General features: G+C 43.7%; 1 protein-coding gene across 2 annotated transcripts in view; it reads right to left on the reverse strand.

The window, feature by feature from the left end:
• The window catches only part of RNF125 (ring finger protein 125), a 115,110-nt gene that overhangs the window by 32,530 nt on the left and 65,341 nt on the right, over window positions 1–17,239 (reverse strand). The window contains exon 1 of one of the 2 annotated variants that reach the window (XM_027960741.3): window positions 13,829–14,298. The exons of the other annotated variant lie outside the window; for it this stretch is intronic. Coding sequence (XP_027816542.1) covers window positions 13,829–13,992 — 164 coding nt within the window. The 5' untranslated portion in view covers window positions 13,993–14,298. Of the gene's footprint in view, window positions 1–13,828; window positions 14,299–17,239 lie in introns of those variants that run through there. 2 annotated transcript variants of the gene reach the window in all.

Here is a 17,239-nt window from a genome sequence, read left to right on the forward strand (position 1 = left end):
CTGCAACCGCTTGGGATCAATGGTCTGGTAATGTCTGATAACACGAAACTTGCAGGTACCCCTTGACTCAGCAATACCAAGCCCACGTATTCCCTCAAAAGGAATTTTTTAAAATGTCCATTTGTACAAGAATATTCAGAAGGAATGTTTTCATAATAGCCCCAAACTGGAAATAACCCAGATATATATCAATAAAAAAGTGAATAAACAACCTGTGGCATAATCATACAATGAAATTCTACATAGCAATACAAAAAGAACAAATTTCTGATATAAGCAATAATATGGATAAAATTTAAAGACATATGAGTGAGGAAACCAGACACAAGTGACTATATTTCACTTTAGATGAAGTTCTTGAACAGGCAAAACTGATCTATGATAGAAAAAAAAAGTTTCAATAATGACTGTCTACAAGGGTACAAGGACAGGAATGGCTGGGAAGGGGCATGAGAGAACCATATGGGGGAAATGAGACTATTCTATATCTTAATAGGGATTTGGGCTAAACACAGGTCTAAGGGCAAATGTTATACCTAGAATGGATGCATTTCACTATGTGTAATTTACTTTTAAAAATCCCATAAATATTGAACGCTGGTTAATATTAATATAATGCATGCTCATATGAGAAGGGGTAGAGTGTGCTAATGTTTTTAACCCACTCTGAAATGCATTTAAAAAATCAGATGGATTGATGGATAAGTATGTGATAGAGAGATAAGTGCAAATATGGCAAAATGAACAACTGAATACAGATAGTGGATCTATGGATATTCACTGTACAATTCTTTCAAATTAGCTGTATGCTTGACATTTTTTCATAATAAAATGTTAGGGGAAATTAATCATCTTACTATGATGATTTACTTAAATTACTTAATTAAATTTTTTACTCCTGAGAAAATTTAGTTGGAAAATTAAGAAGGGAAATGTTCAGAGGATGAGAGGTCTGAATTTTTTTTTTGAAATTTTTTTTAACAGAATGTGATTTGAAGAGGAAAATAGTTTTTAAAATATATTTTTAAGAGCACTGAAATTCAGAGTGAGGAAAAGTTTAGCTTGCATTTATGATTATTCAAATAAATTTAAAGAGCGGGAACAATTGAAAAGATAATAAAAGGCTGAAGAGAGAAAATACAAACTGTAAAAAAAAAAAAAGAATTTGTATGGCTTTCAGCAAGAACAATTATTCTATGGTTTATAATGAAGACTTTACAAAACCTGCACAAATCTCCCCAGACTCAACCATATAAGCACAGACTTACTAACGAAATTTTTAATCACAGCTTATGATTGCCAGACAGTGTTTGACATGCCAGGGGTGAAACCATGGCAGTGCCTGAGGTCCCTGCTCTCAGAGTTCCAGGATGAAGAGAGAGGAAATAAGCAGGTAAACAAAAGGACGGGCAAAGGATGAATGCCCTGAGAAGAAAACAGTTGGCAATAAAAATAGAGCGGGTGGGGCAGAGGGAGACGTAAGATGGGTGGTCCCTGGGATGACATTTGAAGACACCAGACTTCAGAAGACCCGGGAATGGTTTTCTAAGCTGAACACAGAAGGTACAAAAAATAGGGACTGTTTTGCTGAGATACGGAAAGCCAGTGTGGCTGAAATGCAGGGGGCCCAGGGTCTACCTGTGTAGGATACCGATCATAAAGCCAGAGCTAAGAGTGATGGGCAGGCATTGGAGGGTTTTAAGTGGGAGTGATATGACCTGATTTACATTACAGAGATCACTGGGGTTCCTCTGTGAAGAATGGATTGGAGGTATGAGAGCCATAGCTCAGAGTTCAGCGTTAAGTCCACCATACGAGCTGGTTCAAGAGAGAGTGGTGGGGCTTCCCTGGTGGCTCAGTGGTAAAGAACCCACCTGCCAGTGCAGTTCAGTCCCTGATCCAGGAAGATTCCATATGCCGCAGAGCAACTAAGCCCAAACTGCCACAACCACTGAGACCGTGCTTTAGAGCCTGGGAGCTGCAACTACTGAGCCCGTGCGGCACAACCACTAAAGTCTGTGCACCCTAGAGCCTCTGCTCCGCAACAAGAGAAGCCACTGCAAGGAGAAGCCCGAGCACCATAGCTAGAGAGCTGCACCTGTTCATCACAACTAGAGAGAAGTCTACACAGCAACGAAGACTCCAGCAGAGCCAAAAATAAACACAATTATTTCAACAAAGAGAGAGGGTGGAGGCTCAGACCAGCAAAGTAGCAGTAGACAGTGTAGGCGGATAGACAGATTTAGGATCGATTTGGAAAGCAGAGGCAAAGGGTTTAGGATTGACCAAATGACAATAAATATATGCCCCGTTACTAAGTGAAAGAAGTCAAATACAAAAGACTATTTACTGTATGATTCCAGAACTCAGTGACAGAAAGCAGACGGTGTTATGTGGGGCGTGGATTGACTGCAAAGGATTTGAGGGGATTTTTTTTTTTCTGATGTTGTTAGGACTTTTCACTTAGTCTCTTTTTTTTGTAATTGAAATATAGTTGATTTACAATGCTGTGTTAGCTTCAGGTATACAGCAAAGTGATTCAGTCATACCTATGTATTTACATATTAATATATATATTCTTTTTCAGATTCTTTTCCATTATATTACAAGATACTGAATAGTGTTGCTTGTCATATCATAGATCCTCGTGGTCTGCCTATTTTGTATATAGCAGTGTGTACCTGTTCGAGGGAAGTTTTAAGGTAAAGGAACTAACTGTCCTAGACCTTGTTTGAGGTGGTGGTTATAGAATTGTATACAATTATGTACCATGTTACCTCAATAAAGCTGAAAAACAGAACCCCACGAAACAAAAAATGCTTCAGTAAAAACACTGCATGAAAACCACAGAAATATACACTGCATAGAACCATTCAGAGTCCTGTAAGCGTCCCTCCCACAGAGCCCCAGGCCCTGAGTAGTAGCTACTCAGTAAATGGTCAGCAGATTGAAACAACTAAATCGAGGAATGGGCCAAAGAGGAATTTTCATGGCAGGGGCAAATGTTCTTGCTAATAACTAAGTGTTTTACTCCTTCTGGGAAAAACCCATGGAGTAAAAATGAACACAAGCCCAAGGAGGTAAGGAATTTCCATGTCTGCCCTCCTTCTCCCCTCCATAAGACTGTATGATGACTCACAACAGACATGATCTGAATGAGGAGAATGTAGGTAAAAGCTGAGGATGGATGTCAGTAGCATTTTTTTTTAAGGTTGAGTTAATGTTTTCAAAAATTTTGAATGAGTTGTCATTGCTTCTCTCTCTCTCTCTCTTTTTGCCACCCCTGCGGCACACGTGATCTTAGTTCCCGGACCAAGGATGGAACCTGTACCCCCTGCAGTAGAAGCATGGAATTTTTACCACTGGACCACCAGGGAAGTCCTAAATTGTCATTGCTTTAAACTTCTGGCTTCTCTTGAAAAGCTAAGTCTCCTGCAGCTCTGGACTCATGGGTTGGTGCCCGTTCCTGTTGGCGTTTACCCTCCTCTCTCACTCACACCACTTGCCTCCCCTCTGTTGAGCTTGCAGCTCCTGATGACATCAATCAAGAACTAGATAATGATTCTAAGAACTTTAAAACTGGTTGGAAACTTAATTATCCCACCCCATTGTGTATTTTATTAACCCCTTTGCTAATCTGTTTCTCTAATTAAGTGATTAGCAATAAAACTCAAACAACAGAAAAGTCGGCAAGGTATTGGAGGAAAATGAGGAAAGGGTTGCTGAGGACCTTGGGTAATTAAAGTTATGTCCACAATCTTAGGAGGGAAAACTGCACCCTTCCTTAGTAGAATCAAGGACGCGTTAGGGACTCCATGGGGCCCAGGGCTAGACAGGCAGAATAAGGAACCAGAAGTGAAGTGAAGTGAAGTCACTCAGTCGTGTCCGACTCTTTGCGACCCCATGGACTGTAGCCTACCAGGCTCCTCTGTCCATGGGATTTTCCAGGCAATAGTACTGGAGTGGATTGCCATTTCCTTCTCCAGAGGTGATCCCCAAATGCAGTTCTGGAAGAAGCCCTTGGCAACATGTGGTTGGTCTAACATTTTCTTTACGTTCTCAGCACTGGGGTGGTTCACTGTGGGAAGGCCAATATGAAGCTGAATGAAAATTTTGGGTCCCTTGGGGAACATATAAATAGAATAAGGGGCATTTCTATTGTTATTCAAAGGGAGGATGAAGGCTTCCCTGGTGGCTCAGTGGAAAAGAATCTGCCTACCAATGCGGATGTGGGTTGATCCCTAGATCAGGAAGATCCCCTGAAGAAGGAAACTGGCAACCCACTCCAGTATTCTTGCCTGGGAAATTCCATGGACAGAGGAGCCCGGTGGGCTACAGCCCATGGGGTCACAAAAGAGTCAGACATGACTTAGCAACTAAACAACAACAACTCCAATATAAGGCAATAAACACACACACAACCAGTCTCCCTTTTACCACTGATGGATGGATCAGCCTGGACAGGCCCAAGTGCAGTTCTTCTCAGAGCACAGGCCCTCAGCCACTGTTCTTTGAAATTACCTTCAACGTTTTTATGTAGTCAATGAGGTTACTCCATCCTGGAAATCATTTTGCCTCCAAAAACTGACTCTGCCTTCGGAACATTGAATCTACACTCCATTATGAGTTGATTTTTATATTTAACCCCCCTAAGGAAAATTTCACTTCCTTTCACCTGTAATCTTAGAGGGGTGCCTCTCTATAACCCTCAAACACTGTCCTCAATTTGTTGCATCTTACTGTCAGGTAAATAGGGTTATTTGAGGCTGTACTTCTCAAACTTGAAAATGGATAAAAATCACATGGGCTTCTTGTGAAAATGCAGATTGAGACTTAGCAGACCTGAGTTGGGGGCTGAGATTCTGTAGTGCTGCTGGTCCTAGGACCAACCAGTGTTATTTGCTCAGTCGTGTCCGACTCTGCGACCCCGTCGACTGTAGCCCACCAGGATCCTCTGTCCATGGGATTTTCCAGGCAAGAATACTGGAGTGGGTAGCCATTCCCTTCTCCAGGGGATCTTCTATGGAGAATCTCGTGCAGCATAAAAACTCAATCTGCATCATTATTTATTTAAGTTCTGTTTGTTGGAAAATGTGTAATTTAATAGATCACTAATATTTATCATGCCTATGACAACACTAATGTTGCTAGGTAAACACCAAGCAGTCCAACCATCAAATGAGGCAAATTTTAGGACAGTTTAATCACATCTTTCTAAAATTCTCAGTAATATAGGCACAAATGAATAACCCTATAAAAGGAAGGGAGTTCAATAACTATGATGGGACTCCTATCTATGACTCAAACTCCATGGCATCAGTTGGCTGGCACTATGAAGTGGTCGTCCAAAGTGGTGCTCACAGAAGTATTCAAATTTTGTCTTAGAGTCACTCGTTAATTCAAAATACTTAACATTTGCTAAGCTTGGGAACTTAAAGCAGTGGCAATGTAGAAAGTGGCATTCCTTTATTAGAACAACGGCTCTCAAGAGTTATGGGTCTAGATGGAACAAGACTCTAATCATCAAATTCTCCCCCCAACCCTCACTTTTTTTGGGTCACTTTGCTCAGCATATGGGATCTTAGTTCCCCAACTAGGGATCAAACCCAAGCCCTTTGCATTGGAAGCACAGAGTCTTAACCACTGGGTTGCCAGAGCATTCCCAATCATAGTATTTTGAGTGATGCTTACCCAAGTACATTAGAAGGAGAAGGCATTCTACATGCATTTGCTTTAGCATCAGGGGCTTAAAAGGCTCATGTTTAAACTGCAAAGTTTCATCGTAAAATCAAATCACAGATCAAGAAGCACATGAAAGGATGCTCAAGATTGCTTGAGCGTCAGGGAAATGAAGATCAAAATCATGCTATCACCTCACACCTATCAGAATGGCATCACCAAAAAGCACACGTAACAAATGTTGGTGAGGATGTGGAGAAGAAGGAAGCCTCATACACTGTTGGTGGGAATGTAGATTGGTGCAGGCACCGTGGAAAACAGTATGGAAGCTTCTCAAAAAATTAACAATAGAGTTACCATATGATCTAGTAATTCCACTCTTGGGTATATATCTGAAAAAAATGAAAACACAAATTCAAAAAGATATACACAACCCCAATGTTCATATCAGCATTATCTACACTAGTCAAGATATGGAAGCAAACTAAGTGTTCATCAATAGATGAATGGATGGAGATGAATGAAATACTACTCAGCCACAACAAAGAAAGGAATTTTGTCATTTATAGCAACATGGGTGGACTTAGAGGGCATTATGCTAAGTGAAACAAGTCAGAGGAAGACAAATACTATGGGATACAACTTACATGTGGAACCTAAGAAATACAACTAGAGAATCAAAAAGAAGCAGACTCACAGATATAGAAAACAAACTAGTGGTTACTACTGGAGAGAGGGAAGGGGGAGGGGCAATTTAGGATTAGGGGATTAAGAGGTACAAACTGTTAGGTAAAAAATAAGCTACAAAGATGTATTATACAACATGGGGAATATAGCCAATATTTTATAATAACTATAAATGGAGTATAACCTTTAAAAATTATGAATGACTGTATCGTACATCTGTAACACAGAATATTGTACAGCAACTACACTTCAATAAAAAGAAAATCAAATCACAGGTCAAATATTACATCAGTGATAATCTGCAATCACATGGGAAACTCCCACGACCTCCCACTACTTCAATTTAACCACCTGCATCTGTGCCCATTTAATATTCTACATCCTCTTACACTGATGAACTGTCCATTTCGCTAACTAAGCCCAGCCCCTCCACTGAAAATCATAGCTCTGGCATTCTCTCTTCTCTACTGTGCATCAAAATTTCCCTCACTAAGAGGAAAACAACAGAATGGGAAAGACTAGAGATCTCTTCAAGAAAATTAGAGATTGCAAGGGAACATTTCATGCAAAGATGGGCTCGATAAAGGACAGAAATGGTATGGACCTAACAGAAACAGAAGATATTAAGAAGAGGTGGCAAGAATACACGGAAGAACTGTAGAAAAAGGATCTTCACGACCCAGATAATCATGATGATGTGATCATTCATCTCGAGCCAGACATCTTGGAATGTGAAGTCAAGTGGGCCTTAGAAAGCATCACTACGAACAAAGCTAGTGGAGGTGATGGAATTCCAGTTGAGCTGTTTCAAATCCTGAAAGATGATGCTGTGAAAGTGCTGCACTCAATATGCCAGCACATTTGGAAAACTCAGCAGTGGCCACAGGACTGGAAAAGGTCACTTTTCATTCCAATCCCAAAGAAAGGCAATGCCAAAGAACGCTCAAACTACCGCACAATTGCACTCATCTCACACGCTAGTAAAGTAATGCTCAAAATCCTCCAAGCCAGGCTTCAGCAATATGTGAACCGTGAACTTCCAGATGTTCAAGCTGGTTTTAGAAAAGGCAGAGGAACCAGAGATCAAATTGCCAGCATCCGCTGGATCATGGAAAAAGCAAGAGAGTTCCAGAAAAACATCTATTCCTGCTTTCTTGACTATGCCAAAGCCTTTGACTGTGTAGATCACAATAAACTGTGGAAAATTCTGAAAGAGATGGGAATAGCAGACCACCTAACCTGCCCCTTGAGAAATCTGTATGCAGATCAGGAAGCAACAGTTAGAACTGGACATGGAACAACAGACTGGTTCCAAATAGAAAAAGGAGTACGTCAAGGCTGTATATTGTCACCCTGCTTATTTAACTTATATGCAGAGTACACCATGAGAAACGCTGGACTGGAAGAAACACAAGCTGGAATCAAGACTGCCGGGAGAAATATCAATAACCTCAGATATGCAGATGACACCACCCTTATGGCAGAAAGTGAAGAGGAGCTAAAAAGCCTCTTGATGAAAGTGAAAGAGGAGAGTGAAAAAGTTGGCTTAAAGCTCAACATTCAGAAAATGAAGATCATGGCATCCGGTCCCATCACTTCATGGGAAATAGATGGGGAAACAGTGGAAACAGTGTCAGACTTTATTTTTGAGGGCTCCAAAATCACTGCAGATGGTGACTGCAGCCATGAAATTAAAAGACGCTTACTCCTTGGAAGAAAAGTTATGAGCAACCTAGATAGTATATTCAAAAGCAGACACATTACTTTGCCGACTAAGGTCCGTCTAATCAAGGCTATGGTTTTTCCTGTGGTCATGTATGGATGTGAGAGTTGGACTGTGAAGAAGGCTGAGCACCGAAGAATTGATGCTTTTGAACTGTGATGTTGGAGAAGACTCTCAGAGTCCCTTGGACTGCAAGGAGATCCAACCAATCCATTCTGAAGGAGATCAACCCTGGGATTTCTTTGGAAGGAATGATGCTAAAGCTGAAACTCCAGTACTTTGGCCACCTCATGCGAAGAGTTGACTCATTGGAAAAGACTCTGATCCTGGGAGGGATTGGGGGGCAGGAGGAAAAGGGGACGACTGAGGATGAGATGGCTGGATGGCATCACGGATTCGATGGAACTGAGTCTGAGTGAACTCTGGGAGTTGGTGATGGACAGGGAGGCCTGGCGTGCTGCGATTCATGGGGTCGCAAAGAGTCGGACACGACTGAGCAACTGAACTGAACTGATTGGTTCATTTCCATCTGCAGACAAAACATTTCATTCTGTTTTTAAAAGAAGACGCTCTTGATCCCACATCTTTTTCCAGTGATTGCTCCAATCTCTCTCCCCCCTTTGCCTCCCAACTCCATGAAAGGGCTTTTGATACCTTCCATCTCTCACTTGCTTCTCTGATCCCTTGAGAACCCACTCCAATTAGTTTTGGAGCCCACATCCCATTTAAACTACTCTTCACAAGGCCACCCATAGTCTTCACATATAGTAAACCCAGTGGTCAATTCCCAGCCTTCATGCACTTGCCTTTTAAAGCAGCCTGGATCACGTGGGTCCCTCTTCCCTGGAAAATACTTCTTCTTTTCTAAAATAATTTTTAGTAATTAAAAAAAAATTTATTTATTTGGCGGCACGGAGTCATAGTTGCCGGCATGTGGGATCTTTGTCGTGGTGCATGGATTCTCTAGTTGGAGCACACAGGCTCAGTGGTTGCCCTGGGCAGGCTTTTAGTTGCTCTGCAGCATGTGGGATCTTAGATACCTGACCAGGGATCCAATGGGTACCTTCTGCAGTGAAAGCGCCAAGTCTTAAACTCTGGATGACAGGGAAGTCTAAAAGGTACAAACTTTGGGCTATAAAATAAGAAAGTCATAGGAGAGAATATAGAACATGACTATAGTTAATGATACTGGATTGCTGAAAGATGCCAAGAGAGAAGATCTTAAAAGTTAATCATTATGAGAAATACAAATTTTGTTAAGCATATATTCTGACAGATGTTAATTAGACTTTGGGTGGTGATCAATTTGCAGTATTTACAAATATCAAATCATCACGTTATACACCTGAAACTAATGTTACATATCAATTATGCTGTGCTGCGTGCTATGCTTAGTCACTCAGTCATGTTCGACTCTTTGCCACACCATTGACTGCAGCACGCCAGGTTCCTCTGTCCTCCACTATCTCCTGGATCAGTTCAGTTCAGTCACTCAGTCATGTCCGACTCTTTGCAACCCCATGAATCACAGCACACCAGGCCTCCCTGTCCATCACCAACTCCTGGAGTTCGCTCAGACTCACTTCCATCGACTCCGTGATGCCATCCAGCCACCTCATCCTCTGTTGTCCCCTTTTCCTCCTGCCCCCAATCCCTCCCAGGATCAGAGTCTTTTCCAATGAGTCAACTCTTCGCATGAGGTGGCCAAAGTACTGGAGTTTCAGCTTTAGCATCATTCCTTCCAAAGAAATCCCAGGGTTGATCTCCTTCAGAATGGATTGGTTGGATCTCCTTGCAGTCCAAGGGACTCTCGAGAGTCTTCTCCAACACCACAGTTCAAAAGCATCAATTCTTCGGTGCTCAGCCTTCTTCACAGTCCAACTCTCACATCCATACATGACTACTGGAAAAACATAGCCTTGATTAGACGGACCTTAGTCGGCAAAGTAATGTGTCTGCTTTTGAATATACTATCTAGGTTGCTCATAACTTTTCTTCCAAGGAGTAAGCGTCTTTTAATTTCATGGCTGCAGTCACCATCTGCAGTGATTTTGGAGCCCAAAAAAATAAAGTCTGACACTGTTTCCCATCTATTTCCCATGAAGTGATGGGACCGGATGCCATGATCTTCGTTTTCTGAATGTTGAGCTTTAAGCCAACTTTTTCACTTTCCACTTTAACTTTCACTATCTCCTAGATAGTTTGCTCTAATTCATGTCCATTGAGTCGCTGATGCCATCCAACCATCTCATCCTCTGTCGACCCCTTCTCCCCCTGCCCTCAATCTTTCCCAGCATTAGGGTCTTTTCCAATGAGTTGGCTCTTCACATCAGGTGGCCAAAGTACTGGAGCTTCAGTATTCAGCATCAGTCCTTCCAATGAATATTCAGGACTGATTTCCTTTAGGATGGACTGGTTTGATCTCCTTGCAGTCCAAGGGAATCTCAAGTTTTCTCCAACACCATAGTTCAAAAGCATCTTGTATTTATTTACTGATTTGCCTGTACCAGGTCTTAGTTGCTGCATATAAAATCTTACATTTACAGCATGCAAACTCTTAGTTGGGGTATTAGTTCCCCTACCAGGGATCGAACTTGGGTCCCTTGCATTGGGAGCTCGGAGTCTTAGCCACTGTACCATCAGGGAAGTTCCAGGACACTTTTGTTTAGATGTCTCCCTATGAGACTACTATACATTCAACAGGCCTAATCATGAGGTCACTAACTTCCTCCTGAGCTAAATTAAACTCTGGTCCCCTTCATCTATCTTCCACATTTGTCTCCCTTTGTATCTACCATACCAAATTTCTCTGAATATTTCTTTTAAATGTTAAATCAGATTTCCTTTTAGTTTCACGTATACAGTTTCCACTCATCTCTTTCCCCAGCTCACTGACAACAGAAGATAGGCAGATGTAGGAAGTCTCAGCCTCCAAATCTATTTTTACAATTGATAGGGCAATACAAATGGCGTCAGAACATTAAAATGGAACTTCTTAAAGTCCACCAAAGCAAGAAAGAAGCTAAGAATAAGACTATCCGGGACATCTTGGAAATGTCACAGATTTTATCTTCTTGTGGCCCAGTTCGATTCCGAAAGAAATCCAGAGATGAGAAAACCCATAACTGGGTTTTTGCTTGCTTTATGGAATGACTTTGACGGAACAGAAACTGTTTTGACACCTGAAACTAATACGACATTGTAAATCAACTATACTCCAATTTAAAAACCAACCCTGTTTTGAGTATTATGGGCTACTTTTACATTTTTAATACTCATAGAAATTTCATGACTCACTTCATTTTACAAATGAAGAAACTACGATTCAAAAAGATTAAGCAGAGTGCTGATTACCCAGCTGGTTACTGGCAGATAGAACTTCAAATTCTGCTTTCTATCAAGCTCTGCTGTTTTACTCCATCACAGTACATACATACGTGCAACATTACAACATTAATGTGCAACATTACAGTACAACATTCAAGGTATTGTTGCTATATTATATTTGCTCAACTTGAAACTGGTTTATAAACCAAAATTAGCATAAACAACCTAGGTTAATAAGTTTGGAAATTAGCTTAAGTCTGGGATAATATAGCAGTTTCATTTCATTTCCTCATTTTCCAATTTAAGTTCAATGGAAGAGAGTAATTCATTTAGGAAGTACAAACGGCGTTAGGCGGGCTCACAATCTCCAGAGCAGAAGGGACTCTAGTTAACACTGACAAAGTGGAAGAGGCCCAAGTAAATTTGCCAAAAGTAGGAATATGGAAATTGTGCCCATAGCCAGAACAATGGACATAGCTTTGTCAAAACAAAGAACAATAAAGTGAGGGAAGGCGATTTGTCCAGCCCTTGTGCTACTTCATGGCTTTTTTTCCCAGTTGCTGGTTTCCTATTCACTCTAACAAAGAAAAAGATTAAACACAGGATTTAACATTTCACAAGTTTTTATTACCCTTTAGCAGAAGCAAAACACTGCACATACTAAGCTGCAGCATTCAAAAATCCAAACTAAGGAAAACCGTCAGATAACAATCTCCAATAGCAATGCTGCCCGGTTCAGTCCCACAAAAGAAAGTCGTCCAGACTTGATGCCACGGTGTGTGTTCCCCGCAACTGAAAAGCTTTAACTCTGATACAGACTAGGGATCGAACCCGCGCCTCTTAGGTTTTCTGCATTGGCAGGCAGGTTCTTTACCGCTGAGCCATACAGACTAAATTTAAATGTAACTATCCTGAGGGTTTACTGCTCTGAGCTAATCAATATATTTCATACATGATACAATAACGTCTTGGCTTCTATCTTGACCTCCGGGGAATTATGTCAATGTGGACGGCTAGGAAACTACATCAGGTATCAGGCAGGACGTAAATTAGCCTTGAATTTAAAGTACAAAGCTGAAACGACAGGCCCTGAAAATACAGCCACAAAATAATGCCCAGGGGCACTCTTGCTTTGAACATTGTGTGGGCAGCAGATTTTTATCCCTGGTTCTCTGCTGGGCTTTTCGGAGTTGAAAACTGTTTCTCAAATGCTAGGCTATAGGTGTCAAGGACCATCTAAGTCCTTTTAAAGACGTTTTGTGCACTTGCATTCATAATTTATGACACTTCTTTTTTCCCCGGTAAGCCAAAAAAGCACTTACTGCCTCGGAGCTTCATCAAACTAGTCGGTGATCCAAAGAAGGCATTAAGTGGGTTTTCACTCAGGCTCTATGAAATCTGCCCCGCCCGGCCCCCGCCAATCTCACCAACACGCCCAGTCACACACCCAATGCATCCACCGGAAGAAAGCTTTTTAAACGAACAGAACACAAACTCACAGACCCAACCCCCAACTACTAGTTACTCAGGCACACGTTAAAGAGGTGCCAATTTTATACAGGGATTTTGTTTTTAAACTCTTCCTAGAAACGACCACAGCTGTGCGCTCCCAGAGGGTTTTCGTTACAAAGCGTGCATGTGGTTTTTAAGACAGTTATTTTTATCCCTACTTCCTACCGTGTGAGGGGGCGGTGAGCAACGCAGGTAGTCAGCAACCTCCGTCACTCGGGTGACTGGGCTTTAAAAGGCTGCGTTCACAGGCTTGGGGGTAATATTCAAGCCCCAGATCCCACCCTGGCGGCCACAGAAAGTCACTGGGACTGTCCAATCTGACGGTTCTTTGAGAGACCTGGGCGTCTGTGTCGGGAAAGGGAAGTTGGGGTGGAAGGACACTTTGCACAGATCCTTGCCTGCTCAACAGACCAGCCTCGGCAGGCGTTCTGGACCACACGTGCACAGAGCGAGCAAACCAAAACCAACTCCGGCTCCCGGCGGAGAGGGAAGCGCCGCGCGATTAACCGAGGGGAGCGGCCACTGCGCTCCGCCGAGTCCCCGTCTGGGTTCCCGGCGCGTGCTGCTCCTCCACCCCTGCGCACCCTCCTCAGCTCGCCAGCCCTGGATCCGCATCCCGGGGGCTCCACACCTGGGCTGCCAGAGGAGGTGGCTCTCGGGAGCGCTGTAGGACCCGCTGGTTGGTGTTTCTCCCCCCTTGAAATCCTGTGTCACTTTCCGACTGGGCACTTTCCCAGTGGTCCGCCCTCGACGGGCCCAGGTTTCTCCTCACATCAGTCTCCCCGAAGTGCTGTCATCTCAGTCCCCCATTCCCACGACTCCTCTAGCATCACCCACCACCCCCCCGACCCCCGACCCAGGGCGGGGAGGGCGCGCAAACCCAGCTCCCCTGGCACTTACACATGGCCACAGCGGGTCCGAACGGGGTGGTGCAACACCTCCAGGCACACAGAACAGTCGAAGGACGTGACGGGCAGCTCAGGGTCCCCCCGGCGCTCCAGGGCCCGCGGGGTGGCCGAGGCTGGCGCAGATTTCCCGCTATCGCTGCTCAGCACGGAACCCATCCCTGCACCTCCGGCCCCAGACGGTCGCCAAAAGCTCGGTGCCTGCGGCCGGCTTGTTTTGTTGTCCTGCGGTGGAGGAAGGAAGTCCCGGCCCAGCTGCGATCGCCGCCTCCCCGCGCGCCCAGCCGCGCAGCCGGGGAGCAGCCTCGGTCGCGGCGCCCAGCCTGGGTCTAAGGCAGGCCGAGTACGCGGCCGCTTTCGGAGTGAACCTCCCTCCGCTCGCTGCCCGAGTCTAGGCTGGGAGGCGGCGGCGGCGGGGCGCACGGTGCACGCCAGACGTCCCCGGGCCCTGGAGGATTGAAATCTGACACCTCAACTGCAGAGCAGAGGACCTGGGCTGGCGGTGAACCTCGGCGGCAATCGCACGACTCCTCCTTCCGAACCACTAGAGCGAGTGAATGAAAGTGCGGGCGTGGTCTTCCCTGAACGCAATCGGAGAACACCCACTTGTAAGGTGATGGTCCTCTCGGTCTTGCAATGTAATGATTACTGCTGTAGCCACAGAGAGGATCTACGAGCGTCTCCGAAGAAAGTGCTAATCACTACTTCCGTCATCTAACCAACCCTCCATAAATGGAGAGGTAGCAAGCTGTAGTGGGAAGAGTTCTTGGAGCTGAATTGAGTCCCACCTCTAGGATAGGGATTCCAGCGCTAAGTTCTAGGAACGTCCCCCTCCCCCCACAACCGCCCCTCCCCCCAACCTCCGCTGCCCGCTCCCCGCCCAGTTTCCTCACCTTAGGATCTCTTGCTGTTGTTTGTACTCCTCTCCATCCTCTTTGAATATTTATGACCAAATACACCAGTTATTAATTCACGCATTTAATAAAACTTACTGAGTGCCCACTGCGTGACAGACTCCGTTTTGGTGATTGGGGACACAGTTTCCAACAAGCAAAAATCACAGTTCTCACAGAACTTACTTAAAAAACATTTTGGGGGAAGATAATCATAGATTCAGGGTTTCCCAGGTGGCGCAGTTGCTAAAGAATCCTCCTGCCAATGTAGGAGAGGCAAGAGATGCCGGGTTCCATCCCTGGATCGGGAAGATCCCCTGGAATAGGAAATAGCACTCCACTCCAATATTCTTGCCTGGAAAAATCCCATGGACAGAGAAGCCAGGTGAGCTACAGTGCATAGGACTGCAAAGAGTCGGACACAACTGAGCACCCACGCAACAGCAACAATTATAGATTCATATTCTCATTATTAAGAGAACCCATAGTAGTACATAGTATGCATATGCAATACACACATACAATAATAAACAATAATCCTATACACTTCATCCAGTTTTGCCCATATTTTACTTTTAATGAGACGATATAAGGAATCAACAAATAAATAAATAAACTTGTTCATTTCAGATAATAAGAGCCAAGAGTAAGATAGAACTGGGAATGGAGATTGGGGCAGTAAGCATAAGAAGGTCAGGGAAGACTTTTTGGTTTTGGTGATATTTGAGTAGAGTCATGAATAATGAAAAGGAGTCAAACACTCCAAGATTTAGGGAGAAACTTGCTAAGCTCTGGGAATGGTGAACCAGGCAAGAACAACAATAACAACCAGCCCAGAAAGAAGGGTGTGGAGCTGGAGAATGGGGGGCTAGGAGTGTAAATGGGATGAGATGAGATGGGAGTCAAACCTGATCATACTCAATCTTTCAGGCCAGGACCAAGAATCTGGGTTTTATTCCAGCTGCCATGTTTGAGTACTCTGACTGCTGTGTGGTTTGGAAAAGACAAAAGCAAAATAAGAATGGAAGCAGAGAAACCAGTTAGGAGGCTACTGAATGAGTCCAAGTGAGGATAATAGTGGCTGAAGCAGGGGCTTCTCTGGGTAGTAGGTGAGAGATGGACAGGTTTGGGATATATTTTGACAGAAACCTAAAAGGGCTTGCTGAGAAAATGGATACAGGAGTGAAGGAAAGATAACTAGTGTTTTCTGTAAAAGAAAAACCCCTCTTTTGATTCCCACATGCCCCTCAGCTCCTGTCCTATGTCTCGTTGACTGGATTCTCTGCTTTTTTATGTCTTTGTTTCTTAGTTACCTCCTAATGCAGTCCAACCTGGGTTCTGAACTGACCGCCGCTCTACCTTCATCTGTCTGAAAACCAATTCATTACCAACGTCACCAGTGGGTGGCCTTTATGTGGCTCATTTTAGTCCCTTTCTTGCTTCACTTCTTACCCACATTTGTCAGTGTTGGCTTCTGCATCCTTGGAGAAACATGTTTTGGCTTTCCTTCTCTCTTTCTGGCTGTTCTCTCTCAGTCTTCTTCTTTGGCCTCCCCTGCTCCATGGAAAACCTAACTGCTGGAGATGGTAGGATTCTGTCTTGGGATCTTCCCCCTTCTGATCATTTATTCCCTACCTAAGAATCTCAAAAATCACATCCATTCTGCTACCATCTAGGTGGCAAAGTCTTTATCTTTACTCTAGGCACTCATATGCCCAACTGCTTACGCAATATAATCAGCCCGTTGCTTCAGACACCTTCAGCTCAACATGGACAGTAACGCACTCACCTCCAGCTGTTTATTCCTCTCTTAGTAAATGGCACCATAATCTACCTAGTAGCTCAGTCCAGATACCTGGGAGTCACCTTTAATTGCTTCCTCTTCTTCATTTACGTTGAATCAATCCCAATCATGATTCTGCTTCCAGTAAATCTCTCAATAGTTATTGAATTGTTTCCTTTTTTCTCTATTCCCATGGCCAGCCCCCACTTAACTTTAAATCATTGCATTCTCTTGTGTGACCTGATGCAGTAGTTGCTATATGTTCTGGGCTTCCCTGATGGCTCAGATGGTAAAGAATCTGCCTGTGATGTGAGAGACTTGGGTTCGATCCCTGGGTTGGGATCCCCTGGAGAAGTGGATCCACTTGCATTCCCTATTGCCATTGTCTAATTTCTTATCCACATCGCAATTAAAATGACCTTCTGGAAAGCAAGTATCTTACGTCACTCCATGCTCAAAAGACTTAAATGGCTCTCCATAACCCCTAGGATTACATTTCAAATCCTTAGCATGATCTTCAAAGCTCTCCATGATCTTACTCCTTCAATAACTATAATCAGTAGAATACCTCTGCAACAGGGAATAGAAATTCAACAGAAGGCACCTTAATCAATAAAGATATTTATTATCTAATATGTAGTCTTCAAGGTCTCAACCCTTTGCCATCCCATGTCAGTAGCGTCTTCCTTATGCTGAAAGATGGCAGGCAGTGCTCCAATAACCGCATCTA

This window comes from Ovis aries, chromosome 23 (assembly GCF_016772045.2).
Source record: "Ovis aries strain OAR_USU_Benz2616 breed Rambouillet chromosome 23, ARS-UI_Ramb_v3.0, whole genome shotgun sequence".
Taxonomy (NCBI): Eukaryota; Metazoa; Chordata; class Mammalia; order Artiodactyla; family Bovidae; genus Ovis; species Ovis aries.